The sequence below is a fragment of the Sinohyriopsis cumingii genome, chromosome 14 (assembly GCF_028554795.1).
Source record: "Sinohyriopsis cumingii isolate HCF-2022 chromosome 14, ASM2855479v2, whole genome shotgun sequence".
In the NCBI taxonomy this organism is placed as follows: domain Eukaryota; kingdom Metazoa; phylum Mollusca; class Bivalvia; order Unionida; family Unionidae; genus Sinohyriopsis; species Sinohyriopsis cumingii.
The window spans coordinates 12162648-12179939 of record NC_142974.1 but is presented as its reverse complement, the minus strand read 5'-3'; the positions used below and the strand labels follow the sequence as shown (position 1 = coordinate 12179939).

At 33.5% G+C, this 17292-nt stretch overlaps 2 protein-coding genes across 4 annotated transcripts in view; one reads left to right on the top strand and one right to left on the bottom strand.

Moving 5' to 3' along the window:
* Positions 1 to 15430, bottom strand: part of LOC149783255 (endoribonuclease LACTB2-like) — a 58557-nt gene extending 43127 nt beyond the window's left edge. Inside the window, exons 1-2 of the mRNA XM_089931487.1 lie at positions 15288 to 15430; positions 3635 to 3798 (exon numbers count right to left, since the gene is read on the bottom strand). Of these exons, the coding sequence (XP_089787613.1) occupies positions 3635 to 3798; positions 15288 to 15424 (301 nt within the window). The 5' untranslated portion in view covers positions 15425 to 15430. The remainder of the gene's footprint in view (positions 1 to 3634; positions 3799 to 15287) is intronic.
* A 198-nt stretch (positions 15431 to 15628) lies between these two features.
* LOC149783254 (serine/threonine-protein kinase 3-like) overlaps positions 15629 to 17292 on the top strand; it is an 82042-nt gene continuing 80378 nt past the window's right edge. For all 3 annotated transcript variants that reach the window (XM_089931485.1, XM_089931486.1, XM_089931484.1), the window contains exon 1: positions 15629 to 15766. In XM_089931485.1, coding sequence (XP_089787611.1) covers positions 15753 to 15766 — 14 coding nt within the window. In that variant the 5' untranslated portion in view covers positions 15629 to 15752. The remainder of the gene's footprint in view (positions 15767 to 17292) is intronic.

The following is a 17292-nucleotide window of genomic DNA, read 5'->3' as shown; positions in this document are numbered from 1 at the left end:
GAAATCATGGGCATTTTAAACAGCTACCTTGCTATCATGGGCATTTTAAACTGCTACCTTGTTATCATGGGCATTTAAAACAGCTACCTTGTTATCATGAGCATTGTAAACAGCTACCTTGTTATTGTAGACATTTTAAACAGCTACTTTGTTATCATGGGCATTTTGAACAGCTACCTTGTTATCAAGGACATTTTAAATGGCTACCTTGCTATCATCGGCATTTAAAACATCTACCTTGTTATCATGAGCATTGTAAACAACTACCTTGTTATCGCAGACACTTAAACAGCTACTTTGTTATCATGGGCATTTTGAACAGCTACCTTGTTATCAAGGGCATTTTAAACAGCTGCCTTGCTATCAAGAGCATTTTAAACAGCTACCTTGAAATCATGTGCATTTTAAACAGCTACCTTTCTATCATGAGCATTTTAAAAAGCTACCTTGTTATCATGGGCATTTTATCACCTACATTGTTATCATGGGCATGTTAAACAGCTACCTTGCTATCATGGGCATTTTCAACAGCTACCTTGAAATCATGGGCATTTTAAACAGCTACCTTGCTATCATGGGCATTTTAAACTGCTACCTTGTTATCATGGGCATTTAAAACAGCTACCTTGTTATCATGAGCATTGTAAACAGCTACCTTGTTATTGTAGACATTTTAAACAGCTACTTTGTTATCATGGGCATTTTGAACAGCTACCTTGTTATCATGGGCATTTTAAACAGCTACCTTGCTATCATGGGCATTTTCAACAGCTACCTTGTAATCATGGGCATTTTAAACAGCTACCTTGCTATCATGGGCATTTTAAACTGCTACCTTGTTATCATGGGCATTTAAAACAGCTACCTTGTTATCGTGAGCATGGTAAACAGCTACCTTGTTATTGTAGACATTTTAAACAGCTACTTTGTTATCATGAGCATTTTGAACAGCTACCTTGTTATCATGGGCATTTTAAACAGCTACCTTGCTATCATGGGCATTTTAAACAGCTACCTTGTTATCATGGGCATTTAAAACAGCTGCCTTGTTATCATGAGCATTGCAAACAGCTACCTTGTTATTGCAGACATTTGAAACAGATACTTTGTTTTCATGGGCATTTTGAACAGCTAACTTGTTATCATGGGCATTTTAAACAGCTACCTTGAAATCATGGGCATTTTAAACAGCTACCTTGCTATCATTAGCATTTTAACAGCTACCTTGTTATCATGGGCATTTAAAACAGCTACCTTGTTATCATGGGCATTTTAAATGGCTACATTTTTACCATGAGCATCTTAAACAGCTACCTTGTTAACAACATTTTAAAAATCGATCTTGTCATCATGGGCATTTTAAACAGCTACCTTATTATAATAGGCTTTAAAACAGCCACCTTGTTATCATGGACATTTTAAATAGCTACATTGTTAATATGGAAATCTTAAACATTTTAAAAATCTACCTTGTCATCATGGACATATTAACATCTGCCTTGTTATCATGGGCATTGTAAACAGCTTTGTTATCGTAATCATTTAGAACAGCTACCTTGTTATCATGGCAGGGGTGACGGGCAAAACACAACACCTTGTTATCATGGGCATTTAAAACAGCTACCTTGTTATCATGAGCACTGTAAACAGCTACCTTGTTATCGTGGACATTTTAAACAGATACATTGTTATCATGGCATTTTGAACAGCTACCTTATTATCATGGGCATTTTAAAAAGCTACCTTATCATAGGCATTTTATTAGCTACATTGTTATCATGGGCATGTTAAACAGCTACCTTGCTATCATGGGCATTTGAAACAGCTACCTTGAAATCATGGACATTTTAAACAGCCACCTTGCTATCATGGGCATTTTAAACAGCTACCTTGTTATCATGGGCATTTAAAACAGCTACCTTGTTATCATGAGCATTGTAAACAACTACCTTGTTATCATAGACATTTAAACAACTACTTTGTTATCATGGGCATTTTGAACAGCTACCTTGTTATCATGGGCATTTTAAACAGCTACCTTGCTATCATGAGCATTTTGAACAGCTACCTTGTTATCATGGGCATTTTAAAAAGCTACCTTGTTATGATGGGTATTTTATCAGCTACATTGTTATCATGGGCATGTTAAACAGCTACCTTGCTATCATGGGCATTTGAAACAGCTACCTTGAAATCACGGGCAATTTAAACAGCTACCTTGTAATCAAGGGCATTTAAAACAGCTACCTTGTTATTATGAGCATTGTAAACAGCTACCTTGTTATGGTAGACATTTTAAACAGCTACTTTGTTATCATGGGCATATTAAACAGCTACCTTGTTATCATGGGCATTTTAAACAGCTACCTTGAAATCATGGGCATTTTAAACAGCTACCTTGCTATCATGGACATTTTAACAGCTACCTTGCTATCATGGGCATTTAAAACAGCTACCTTGTTATCATGGAAATTTTAAACAGCTACCTTATTATCATGGTCATTTTAAACAGCTACATTTTTATCATGAGCATCTTAAACAGCTACCTTGTTAACAACATTTTAAAAATCGATTTTGTCATCATGGGCATTTTAAACAGCTACCTTTTATAATAGGCTTTAAAACAGCTACTTTGTTATCATGAACATATTAAACATCTACTTTGTTATCCTGAGCATCTTAACCACTACCTTGTTATTTATTTTTTAAATGCTATCTAGTTATCATAGGCATTTAAGCACCTGAGAAAAAATTAACTTCAATTTTCCACTTCCCTATTCATTCAGGCTCACTGACCAAATTTACCTGCTGCAAAAGTAATATTTATCATTGCAAAAACTGACTTCAAAGATACTTTCCTGCTGATCATGAACTAGCCAATAATCTTTAATATAAATGTTGCTATCCAAGTGAATGAAGCGTAATAACAATGGCTTCAATTCTTATCCAAGGCAATGAAGTGTAATAACAATGGCTTAAAATTCTTATCCAAAACAATGAAGTGTAATAACAATGGCTTAAAATTCTTATCCAAAACAATGAAGTGTAATAACAATGGCTTAAACATTCGTATCCAAGGCATGGAAGTGGAATAACTTGAAAAACTGGATTATGTACTTTACTATGTAAACTGACCGAATGGGCTCTCCCACTACTATCAAATTAAAATCACCCCAGCTAGTTTCAGACAATTAAGTAATCAGGAGATGTTTATCTCTAATTGCCTTATCTGTATTTGCTAATTGCCTTATCTGTATTTGCTCCTACGAAAATTAACTGTATAAACTGCCTGCTTACTTTTCAACATGCTTTAGGTTACATGTATATTTTAAGGCAGCAAGAAACATATTTTCTTTATAAGACTTAAAGAATTCATATTTTTATAAACACTATTTGCAGTGCACAGAATTACCCTTCCCAATTTGTGGTAGAATTTTCAAACAAAGACTCACTTTCCATAAAGCTGTTATAATAATTTTTACAAGAATTACAAAGATATACTACCTGGAAATGTCAGTAATAATTGTTGCTCATTTGTAACTATGTCTTCATATTTGTTTGTTTTGGTTTTTTTAACCAACATTTTGCGCTAAACATGGGTGCATAATAAGACCTATAATGTATTTATTCATACTGGGAGTGACATGTTGGCATACATCCTTGACTCCTCCCACATGGTCTCCATGCCAATGAGTGACAATAATCTCCTGGATAGAAGTTTTGAACTGGGACAGTGCTTGCTTGAGGTTGGAAACGTACTCTGGAACATTGCCATTTCCTGTGTCAATCAGAATTTTCCTGCAGTGAAAAGAAATTTTTTGTGAATAAAGACAAGTCAAACCAGGGTTTTCCTTCAACTCAACAATTCAAATAAAACTTCCTTTCAATGTGCCTTGTCATGATACCCACTAGAGACATTTATCATCAATATCATCATTACCTTTCTTAGTTGTATTCTCAGAACTAAGATGATTGCATTACCAAACCTTTGATCAAAATAATTTAAGTATTGAAACAGTTTAGCATTTTTTTAAATATAGAAACATTAGTGCTGATTGGTCAAAATTTAGAATGTTTAAAACTGTTCCTTAAAAATGCTACTTTTACTAAATCTTTGATGCAAATTGTATAAAAACTTGAGAAATACTTACTAAACATTTAAAAACAAATAAAACCATTTTCCTAAGTATGATTATGTTTTTGTGAAGTACCCTTGAAAGGATAACAGGGATCTTATCTTCTTCATCAAAACTGCACTCAAACTTTACTGTTGTTTCATCACTGCACTGAAGCTTTACCATTATGTTTCATGACTGCACTCAGACTGTATTATTATGGCTGCGCTCAAGCTTTACTATTATGTTTCATGACTGCACTCAAGCTTTACTATTGTTTCATGGCTGCACTCAAGCTTTACTATTATGTTTCATGACTGCACTCAGACTTTACTATTATGTTTCATGACTGAAATCAAGCTTAACTACTGTTTCAAGACTGCACTCAAAATTTGCTATTAAGATTCATGACTGCACTCAAGCTTTACTATTGTTTCATGGTTGCATTCAAGCTTTACTATTGTTTCATAACTGCACTCAAATTTTACCATTATGTTTCATGACTGCAGTCAAGCTTTACTATTGTGTGTCATGACTACTCTCAAACTTTACTATTGTTTCCTGACTGCACTCAAGCTTTACTATTATGTTCCTTGACTGCACTCAAACTTTAATATTATGTTTCATGACTGCATTCAAGCTTTAATATTATGTTTCATGACTGCACTCAAGCTTTACTATTATGTTTCATGACTGCACTCAAGATTTACTACTGTTTCATGACTGCACTCAAACTTTACTATTGTTTCATAACTGCACTCAAACTTTACTATTGTTTCATGACTGCATTCAAGCTCTACTATTAAGTGTCATGACTGCACTCAAGCTTTACTATCATGTTTCATGACTGCATTCAATCTTTACTATTATGTGTCATGACTGCACTCAAGCTTTACTATTATGTGTCATGACTACTCAAGCTTTACTACTGTTTCATGACTGCATTCAAATTTTACTATTGTTTCATAACTGCACTCAAACTTTAGTATTATGTTTCATGACTGCACTCAAGCTTTACTATTATGTGTCATGACTGCACTCAAGCTTTACTATTGTTTCATGACCACACGCAAATTTTACCATTATGTTTCCTGACTGCACTCAAGCTTTAATATTGTTCCATGACCACATGCAAATTTTACCATTATGTTTCCTGACTGCACTCAAGCTTTACTATTATGTTTCCTGACTGAACTCAAGCTTTAATATTGTTCCATGACCACATGCAAATTTTACCATTATGTTTCATGACTGCACTCAAGCTTTACTATTGTTTCCTGACTGCACTCAAGCTTTACTATTGTTCCATGACCACATGCAAATTTTACCATTATGTTTCCTGACTGCACTCAAGATTTACTATTATGTTTCCTGACTGCACTCAAGCTTTACTATTGTTTCATGACCACACGCAAATTTTACCATTATGTTTCCTGACTGCACTCAAGCTTTAATATTGTTCCATGACCACATGCAAATTTTACCATTATGTTTCCTGACTGCACTCAAGCTTTACTATTGTTTCCTGACTGCACTCAAGCTTTAATATTGTTCCATGACCACACGCAAATTTTGCCATTATGTTTCATGACTGCACTCAAGATTTACTATTGTTTCATGCATAGCTGCCAATCTTCCACACTCGCAATTAGTGAAAATAGGGATAAAAAGTAGTGAATTTGGACATGAATTAGTGAAAAATACCACAACAATAACTCCATCCACTCTGACTGTCAATGCTACACTATATCAAGATCACAATATAAAACTAAAACGCTACATATATGCAGAAATATATCTGCATTTCTATTATATATGGTATTCATAAACTTCACTTGTTCTTGTGGTCATTTATCAAGACTTTACTATTTTACATATTTTGTTTAATTATTTCATCATTTTTGCACAAACCCAAGAAGCTTAAAAACAAAATGAGTGCCAAAATTGTAGTTTTGAAGAGTTCTGCTTTCTAACCATAATGATATTGTGCAGATATAAAAAATATACAGTATAATTTAAGACAAGACTGGATTTATTTAAAACAACAATTGTTCAACATTGCTCTAATGGTCCTTTTTTATAGACATTAAATAAAAAATAAAAATGACACTAAAACAACCATGATTTGCAAGACATACAAACAGCATAATACATAAACATAACTGAGTTTATAGCTTAAAACATAGCAAGCAAAGCTTTTTAACAGGCATCAATTAATATTTATTAGTATTTTCATAAATGAATGGATAATTTACCCCCACTCCCACCAAAATAGCTTTATTACTAAGAATCATAGGTAAATTTGAAATTTAAATTATATGCAGACTTTAGGACTAAAACCATTATGGGATGCAAATTATGCCAAGCTAAAAATGAAAGGGGCACTTGACAGAACAGAAGGCATGGTCAAATCACAGGAGTCTGATGTTTTATCAATAAAGTATGATGAAATCTCAGACAACAAGAAATCACCTTATCAGTACTATAAAGTACAAAAAGACTTTGTTACTGTAATGGTGAAAATAAAGGTTAATTCACTGGACTAGATTCATGCGATGGTCGTCCGAGAGTTATGTGTTGATACGTTACTGTATTTTGAATGGATATGTGTAGCTTTTCAGTCTTTTGGCGATTCTGAAGTGATAAAAGATGCATGACAAAAGTCTAATCGAATGCAGCGCTGGGGTCACGCTTGCACTTCTTGCGTTAATATATAGTACTGATAAGGTGATTTCGTGTTGTTAGAGATTTCATCAAACTTTATTGATAAAACATCAGACTACCATGGTCAGATAAAACAAAAAGGTAAGAATAGCAGAGAACTCGACCCATAGAACTCGACCTGGGATAACTCATTTCAGGTGTCAGGAGAAGTTGCCCCATGGTGGTCAGAAGTCGCCCACTTCACCTGGAGAAGTCACCCCAAAGATCATATAAAGTAATTCTGAGATACTGCCACATGGTTGTTAAAGCTTTATTTATTCTTGTTTTTCTGCAGTTCATATGTTTCATACAAAGTATGGATTTTCTGGAAGATTTTCTTTTAAGCTGGCAAAAGCTTTATGTTGCCAATCCGCATTTGTTAGGTGGCATGAAAAGGAAAGCAGTTCATCCTCCAGTTCTGAAAGAACTTGGTCCAGTGTGTCCTGCATTGTAGTAAGTTGCCTTTTACATACTGTTTTGTTGATTCCAGTATGGTCACTATTGCTGGCTGTAGCTTAGCTCTGACTATTTTAACTCCACAGTTGGAACATTTTCTGTCTATGCAGCTCTTACAACCTTGAATATTTATGTCCTTGTCACACAAGGTCAGGTCACTCATGGCAACTTTTGAAGGCAGCAAGAGGCAATGGAATCCCTTTGCTGCCAGAAAGTTGTTGATGGCATCCCTCTTCAGTGTGATATTTGCAGAGTATTCACAGCAGCAGGTGTTCATTTTGGTACATTTGATTCCTTTTATCTCCTTGGGCAGACATTTCACAAATCTTGAAAATGATATCTCTATCTTTGTCTCCTCCACAAACTGCCTGTATGTATCTTTTAATGTTTCTTCCATATATCGTCTCGGAGCATGGGTCTTCTTGCTCACAGATGCTGGAGAGGGATCGCATCTGGAAATGTCACCTCGTTTGAAAAAGTCAACAACTTTCTGGATTGTTTCCTTTGGCATAGTACAGCTTGACATCTTGCGCTCAAATGTCTGCGTCTGACACTTTTTATATAGTGAAAACTGAGACCATACTTCTTTCATATGTAATTGATGCTTGATCCTTTGTTCACCTTCAACAAAATATTTGCCAAGGCAGCTTGTTTGACATTGTGAGCAGACATCTCAAAATTCTTCCCCGTGTTGGTAGATCTTACTAACTTCATCCAAGACTGCAGCTGAAAAAGCAATTTCCCATCTTGCAAATCTGGGAAGTATGTTTTTTAACTGAAGAGCCTGTTTTTTGCAAGGAGAAGCAAACTGCACTGTCTCGACAACTTCTTCTATCACTTCTGCAAACAGCTGTGGATCTTTTGGCAGTTTCTTTATTAACTTCAGAGTCTCCTTTGATTTTAATGCTGGCATGCAGGCTGAAGACTTTTTAGAATGAGTACATTTTTCTGTTGAGGATGGTTCCAACATCTCTACCTGTTCTAAAGCTTTTTTATTAGCTTCTTCTTGCTGAAGTTTCTTCCTAGTGATCCACCCTCTTTTCTGTGGTCGCTGTGCTAATCCAGCCCTATATCTCTGTTGTCTGACCCTGTCTTTCTCTCTTCTTTCTTTTACACATGCTCTCATCGGAGGCTTTGGATTCTTTAGTGGTCTTCCCAATTTTTTTTTTGTCTTTTCCTCCATTCAGCTACCTTAATCCTTGTTTTCTCTCTTTCAAGTTCCTTTTGTTCAGCTGTCAGACTTGCCCTGTATATTTTCAGACAATGTGTCTCCTTTTCCCGGTAAGCATCGTATTGAAGAGGATCTTCTTTTAAATGTTGCCTGTACGTTTGATTCCTTTTTGCTCCAGCTGACAACTTGGGTTCTTTTGCAGATTCACATGTTGTTAAACGTGGTTCAGTCTGATGTCCTTATCGTGTTAATAACTATCCTAAAACTATGAAAATATATTGTGACATATTTTTATTAAAAAAGTAAAAACTATGCAATTAGTTACTTTTGGTCAATTTACTGAGGTCTCTGTCAATTCCACTTCACAGTCCTTTTCTAAATTTAAAATAATTTCAAAATTCCAGCTATAGAACTTTGTTTTTACTATATAGATGAAACAGCAAGAGAATTTTTTGTTATAGAATAATTTACTGTTTCAGGAACAAAATATAAGCACATAATGCAAGAGTAACAAGTATTTTATAAACATTACAATGCTGTCTCAATGCACTGAACATATCACCAATCTTGTACGAGTTTAGTATGTGATTCAAAATTATTTCAATGTGAAATGGGGGAAACCACTACTTAATCAGAAATAACCAAGTTTGATTAACAACGTGCTGCTACTGGGATGCTAGGAAGAAATTTCAGACTGTTGCCAATGACTGTAATCCAAAGCTGTCTCAAGTAACACACGTGACATCAACCTCAGTAAATCCAACAAATAATAAAATAAACAAAAAATAAACAGTACAATGATTGATTGTTTAAACAGAACTTAAATGTTCATTCTGATCTGTCAATTTAAACAATATTGAGAAACATTAGCAGCTGTACTAGCTGCATTCATCCTGTCCAATACAACCAATGTACAAGAATGCCGCCATCACATGTAACGGACGGGACTGTTAACCAGGAAAGAAAATGGTAAAACATATAGAAAGTCTAGATATTCAGATCATTATTTAAATAAAAATTTTAAAAAATGACTGCATTTGAATTTTATACATGTGCTACATTCATTCAATTACAAATGTTCTTTATCTTTAAAAATGCAGCTCAACCCATGCCATACGTTAGACATGACAAGATTTTAAAAAAAACAAATTTGGCGATCACAGTAACGAACAGGATGTTTTCACAAACAAATGTAATTTCTCTTTTAAAAAACACCGACTGGCTCTGTATTTGACTGAAAAACAACAGTCTCAGAACTAATTCTAAATTTCTATCAAATTAATACTAAAAAAGCAGTACTGTGTTTGTTGACAATTTTGACCATCTCGTTCCATTACAAGCGACATTCATAAAACCAAGCAATACCAAATTTCACAGAGTGCATACAAAGGGAATAGCAGAGAACTTGCCCCATGGAGAACTCGCCCTGGGAGAACTCATCCAAGGTGTCAGGAGAAGTTGCCCCATGGTGATCGGAGAAGTCGCCCCACTTTGTCTAGAGAAGTTGCCCCACTTCACCTGGAGAAGTTGCCCCAAGGATAATATATAGTAATTCTGAGATAACTTATTAGATCTATAAAATGTGAAATTTTTTCAAGTTTTCCATTTGATCAATTCTGCTTCTGTACTTAATGAAAAATAAGTATTATCTGTCCCTTTCGCTCTGCTCTTCAAACCATTAGATGCATTTTATTTGGAAAAATAGAGAGGGTGTAAGCATGATATGATGTCTGCAGTTTTATACTGTATATAAAATGGTTCCAACCTAATAACCTATGTCATGATGAGATGACTTTATGGCATTGACTCCTATAACCCGAAATCGACTGAACTGGCGTTGACCATCAATAAGCCAAAGGGTTATGTTATTATCTCTCTAACTGAACAATTTAATCTGATTTTTCATTGAGACTTGCTAACCATTGACAAATGGTACTTGAACTCAATAAAAAGCATCACTGATGCCTACTCAAGAAATGTGGTTGCTACTGAGTTCATCATCATGGCTAATGCGCATAATTCGGACGGTTTCTGAAATATCATTTGTACATCATTTAGTTTATTTCTTCTTTTTTGTCAGTGTTCGTAATTATATTATTTCTCAATAATAACAAACTATTTCAAGTTGAACGAGAAGTTTAAAAAATTTCACATCTAAATTACCGATGCAAAATAAACAAGATTACATTATTTTGTAATATATAATAACACCATGATCACTAATGAGGCACAAATCAATGTCGCTGACAAGTTAACCCATTATATACGTTTATTTCCTTAATGCATACATTTTTGCAATATCAATATACATCTATCATTCAAAAAAATTCAATGTAAACAATAAATAAAACTTGGATTTGAAAATATTGCAACCTAAATGGTGTATATCAATACCTATGTTACTTTCGCCAATGTAATTACGAGCTAGTTCTGTCAGATAAAGATGAAAACTAATACTGAAGATTGAATTAAAAAGTCTCTAAATTAATCATGTATAATCATTGAGGAATCTAAAAGCAAAGTTTGAATAATTATACCCTGAACATTCATTCAATAGGCTTCAGAATGTAGGTCGCTAAGGTCATGATACATATTAACACTTTTTATGTACTGCGTTTTTGTTGTTGTGTAAAACAAAGGTTTTGGGGAGTATAAAAGGCACTCAAAATTTACTTGTACGTTTTATTATTTTTAAAAAAACAACCAAATAAATGGTTATTGTTGATGCATATCATTTTTTTAAGTGCCATATGTTGTGATGTTCATGGGTTATAATGCAAAATAGGAAGGAAGGGTTTATTATACGAGTGGAAAACAGTCTTGTACGTAAGTATGGAAGAAAAACATATTCATCCGAAAGGTGCATAAAAACATTATGTTGGAAACATTGAATGTAAAATGCGTAAACAGGTCTTTAATGGTATTTCATTTGGAATTATTTTTATTATAATTAAAAGATGGAGATACAAAAAAGTGCCCAAAAATTGAGTATTGTTTCAGTACCCATATTAATATAATTTTACATTTTGCTATGATGACATTCTTACCATTACGTTTGCATGAAAATCATAATAAAATATAATTAGTATATAGGTACAGCATATAATCTGGCACATTTATTAAACAATGCATTGACACTTAGTTCATCATTTTGGAACATATCCCACAAATGAAAGATTCTTCCTTGTTTTTCTTAGTGCACCTCTTTGATGTAGTATATTGTACCCTGTAATTGTGATCTTCCCTCCGTGAACAATATAATACCATTGTATTATGTCTGTAATGTAATGTACAATTCTTAACAAAAGTTACTTAGGGCTTTCTCAAAACTTTAAAACCTGAATAATTGGGCGGGGTGCTGATGTACATGAACAGACTGACTTAATACATCAGATAATCAAGACGTATTTTAGTGAAACCATTTCAGTATTTCTAACTCTGGTTTGTTTCTATTAAAAAGAAGACTCGCTGATATAATTTAGATATTACTAAAATATGAGGCCAAGATTAAATTCCATTGAAAATATTTAAATCAACTGTTACAATGAACGGTCTGCTCTTTGATGGATGGAGATAAAACCTATAACGGAAAATGGAGAATGATGTGTGTGGGGTGGAAAATTGTGTGCAAATAACTTTGCATTTAATTTGTGCTTCTTCAGGCACGAAATGTTTTAAAAGAAACGGATAACATCTTTTATTTTAGAACGACAATTATGTCATTACGTAACAGTAAAATAATAAAATAAAAGAGACAAACAGTCATACATATAATTATATTGTTATAAAGGATATACAATTTATAAATTAGAAAAGAAAATTATACAATTTTATATAGTGCATTGGTATTAAGGCCATTATGATACAAAGTATCTAACTTATAAATCCAAAAATTTTTTTTTTTGAGTCTATTCATGTCACCATGCACAATATCTATTGACATGAAAGACAATTCGCTTAGAGAGTGTTTATTGGTGTTAAACTGTGTTGAAATATTAGATGAAAACTGCAGATCTCTATAATTTTATATATGAAAGCAATGATTATTCATATTAGTAGTTTCTCTTATGTTTGCACATCGAGAGCACCACTGTATGTTACATTTAGATGACGAAAATGTTGTGGGTTTTTTGTTGTTTTTTCTGTCTTTTTAGTACTAATAAAAAAAATCTTGCAAATTCTTGGGTCTTTTTTAAGCAATAATTGATTTAATTTTGTGAAGTACTTTTATTTGATAAATTTAGGAGACTATAAAATGTGTTAATTATACGACGTGGATTAGATAATGAAGGATTCGATTGTATTGTGTGAGGAATTACATCTCTATTTCACATTCTGCTGTGTTTAAAGCCTCATGTTGAGTAATATTATGGGCTTTGTTCAGCGCAGAATCAATTATGTGTAGGATAATTTCTATTTTGTAAATATGTTTGTAATTTTTTCAAAGAATTTTGTAATTGACAATCATCTGAAATAATATGTCTATCTTTTCGACTGGCTATATGGTATACCGTTTTTACATGACATGGGATGACATGAAGAATATTCCACATATTTGTGGATATTAGATTCCTTGATAATAATTTTTGTAGAGATAGTGTTATCAATATTTTATATCACATTTACATCTAAAAATAAAACGTGTCCTAGATGCAGTATAAGTAAATTTAATTGTCGTATGAAAATGATTTAGGCGATCAATACATTTTTTCAGTTCTTTGGTTGACTGCTTCCAGATATAAATATGTCATCGAAAAATCTGAACCAAAGAGATGGATTAAACCTTTCATTTTGAAGAAAATCCTTTTCAAATTTACCCATGAAAGGGAAGAGTATGAAGGAGCCATATTAATACCCACTGCCGTACCCATTATTTGTATGTAATTCATATTATTAAATTAAAATAATTATTATCCAAGATAAGTTTTATTATTATACAAATATCTTCACAACATAGTGTGCTATTATTAGGATTGTTATCAAGAAAATATTTACACGCTTCAATGCCAACTGCATGCGGAAAGTTGGTATATAGTGATGTTACATCTAATAATACCAGGATTGAAATTAACAGATAGCTGTGGAATGGACTTCAACTTTTAATGAAAGTTGTTGTATCTTTAATGTATGATTTCATTATGAGTTTTGGGTAATATGTAGAATTGAGGTTTACACATGTTAAGAGGGAAAGTATCAAATTCCTCATATATGGAATTATTTTTTTAAAAGCCATCTCATTAATGCATGCTGAATTTTTTAATTTAATTCCTACTGATAGATCTTCGACAATATGTTTGTAGTAGTTTTCATCATTTAATTGACGTTCAACTTCTTTAACATAATCTTCTTGATTTATAATAATAATAGGGTTTGACTAATCATCCTTTTTAATCACTACACTGTCGTCATTCATTAGATTATATGAAGACTTAATTTTGTCTTAGAAATATTACTGTGATATTGCTTTTTATGATTACTGGTTAATATCTCTTTTGTGATCGCGTATAAATAAAAATCTAAATATGAATCACTTAAAAGATGTTTTAATTCTGTTATAAAAAGGTTATCTAGGTTTTGGGGTGACTTCTCCAGACGAAGTGGGGGGCGATGTCTCCAACCACTCTGGGGCGACTTCTCCAGATACGCTGGGACGAGTTCTCAATGGGGCGAGTTCTCTGCATACCATACAAAGGTAGATGATGGTAATATAGCTGCAAAGTATCGTTTGTTTATATAAGAAACATTCTAAATTAATATTTTACTTACCTCATATCAATAAAAGTACTCTAAAGGCTGATTTTTTGAATAAATTACTGAGTAATGTTTCAATTTTCCGCCCAGGGTCTCATCTGTACATAAACCAGATACGGGTGACATGTCATACTTTTTTGCTGAACACCTCGCTTTATGAGACAGAATTCTGTTGTAAATGTTTCAATTTTGTGTTTCTATCTTTAGCTTATTTTCAAACAGTATTTGAAGTACCAATACAGCCCACAATACCGCACTAAGGGATTGAAACTTGGCCATTACGTTACGTTACAATGTGACACAGTTGATTAAAATAGATCAAATTTTGGGGGGTTTGACTGGATTTTATAAAATTAACTTAAATAAATGAAAATTTGGTTGCTTAATTTCATGTTTGTGATAAATGGCAAATTGCAGGATTCTGTTTCTAAACTGCAGGCAAGTAAACATACACCCGAAAAACATGACATGTACATGTATGAACAAGACAGTTGGTTCCATGTTCCAAAGTATAAAAAAAACACACAAAAAATGTGTTTTGAAGTCATTTATATTTTGTATTGGCATTGTTTTATAAACTGAAACACAAATAAGAACCGCAGTCTGTACATGTGGCGTTGCCAGCATTAAGCTGTTTAAGATTGTTCCTGCAAGTAAATTTTGGTCGCCATTTTCTGCCGATTTCATCAATTTTAGTCCAATTACTCTGCAAGCAAAAAACAAGTGCCTGATATTGATGCTACTAATTCTTTAGCGTTTGATATACTGATTCTCACTCCAAGCTCATAAAGATCCCAGAAAAAATAACACTGAAAAAGAATTGGGACCATACCAGGCAGTCACCAATTCCGGAAAACTACTCATATAAAAATCTAAATATAAATCACGTAAAAGATGATTTAATTCTGTTTTAAAAGATTATCTGGGCGACATGTTTTGGGGTGACTTCTCCAACCACTCTGGGCGACTTCTCCAGATACGCTGGGGCGAGTTCTCCATGGTGCGAGTTCTCCGCATACCAAAAGGTAACACGTTGCTGTATTAAAAAACAACAATTAAGTATAATTGATTAAGTATAATTTCATTTAAACCTTTGTCCAGTACCAACAAGATATGTATTTGTGCCTTGTAATGTATATGATCCAGGATTGCAGCCTAAAACTCGAATTACACGTGTAGATAATCTTTCTAGTAATGGGATATGAGAAAGGCCAACGGACGTCGCCATTTTCAAAACAGCTTATATCATGTGACCGTCACATGCAAAGTAATTACGGAAAATTATGTCATTTAATTTATCAAGCTTCCCATTAATATATAACTTTACAAAGCTTGAATATTAAAACATTTTAGAAGGTTCTTTTATCTTTCATGATACCAAAATCTCGTGTCAAATCTCGCCTGCAGAATCCGGTATCTTCTGTAAAAATCACTTCCGGTTTCTCGAACTTGTAAACTTGAGGCATTGTTTCCTGAAGAAAGCAATAGATCACGTTATGTTTTTTGTGATAACAGTTTCAAGACATCAGTATCAATGAGTGTTGTCAAAAGAGACCATGTCAAATCAAAGGTATTGCTTACTGTTAGTTGTATAATTTAAACCGAGAGGAGTTCGTTTTTGAGAACTTAATCCCGAGGGTAAATAATGTCCTTTCAAAGAGTTATGGATTTCAGCTGATAATTTTGGCTACGTTTATGATAATATGTCCTCCATTATTTGCTCCAAAATTAAGGATGCGTCACGTGCCAATAACGTGAATACTTGTACCACTCCCAAGAATCAGTATTTGCCGTCCGTTCATACCGTTAAGTAAAAATTAAAATATTGGCATTGATACGAACATCTATGCTCAAGGTATATTTAAAGATGCATTTTCAAGGAGTATTATTAACTTTTTGGGATTTATCTTGGTTTCATTATTATATATATATGTATATATATATATATATATATATATATATATATATATATATATATATATATATATATATATATTCCACCCTAAACCCAAAGATGGTCGCTCGGGTGGCCTAGTGGTTAGATCGCCCGCCTCAGATGCGGGAGCTTGTTGGTTCGATCCCCGGCCAAGTCATACCAAATACTTACAAAAATGCTACTAACAGCTGCCATGCTTGACACTCAGCATTAAGAGGTTAGTGTTAGGACTGGTCTGCCTGGTATCGGGATAATGTGACTGAGGGGGACATCATGCTACATGTCTGCAGCATCATGCCCCAGTGCTAGACATCACTATAAACTGCCACACTGCAGACATCATAGTGATATGACTGAAAAATTGTTAAAGCTGCATTAAAAATCCAAATCACACACAAACCCAAAGTTATTGTCTATTTGGGAGTTATTTGTCTATTTGGGAGTAAATTACAGCGATAGATAATCACTGTGATTTACTCCCAAAAAAGAAGCAGTCTGTGCAAATAAAAAAAAAATGTGTTACAAACTATTGTTTTAATGTCACACATCCTTGTTCCGAAAAACGAGTAGTAAACTAAACATTGACACTTTTCAAGAATTATCGTAAATGACGTGTGATGACTAGTTTTGAACATGAGCCAGATATGGAATGGAAATGGACTTGGTGCAGTATTTAGTACACCACGTAATCAAAATTTGGCATTGGCAACTTTCATTTGTTTAAAAAATGGACTTGGTTGTTTTTTTTCAACATTTGTTTTGTGTTTGCCACCAAATACACAAAAATTAACTATTTGCAGCATGTCCTTAGCAGCAGTTTTGCAGCGCTAATATATTCAGGTACTACTTCTGCTATGTTGTCTGTCACCTTGAATGACAGTCTTATGCACTTAGTTGAAAATTCAGTTTCATGCAAGGCGCAACCATTAAAATTGTAACAAATATGTTAAAACATGGTTTAAAAGTTTGCTCTTTTTAAAAATATATGTTGGATCATGTATTTGGCAGATTTAGAGACTCGTATGTAATTTGAATAATTTGGCGTTCTTTTACATACATTGAAATTAAAAATAGGCCAGATACACTTGCTTTGCATAAATACCCAAATTTCCATGCAAAAGATTAGGACATAATCACAATGTATGGTACAATACAATACC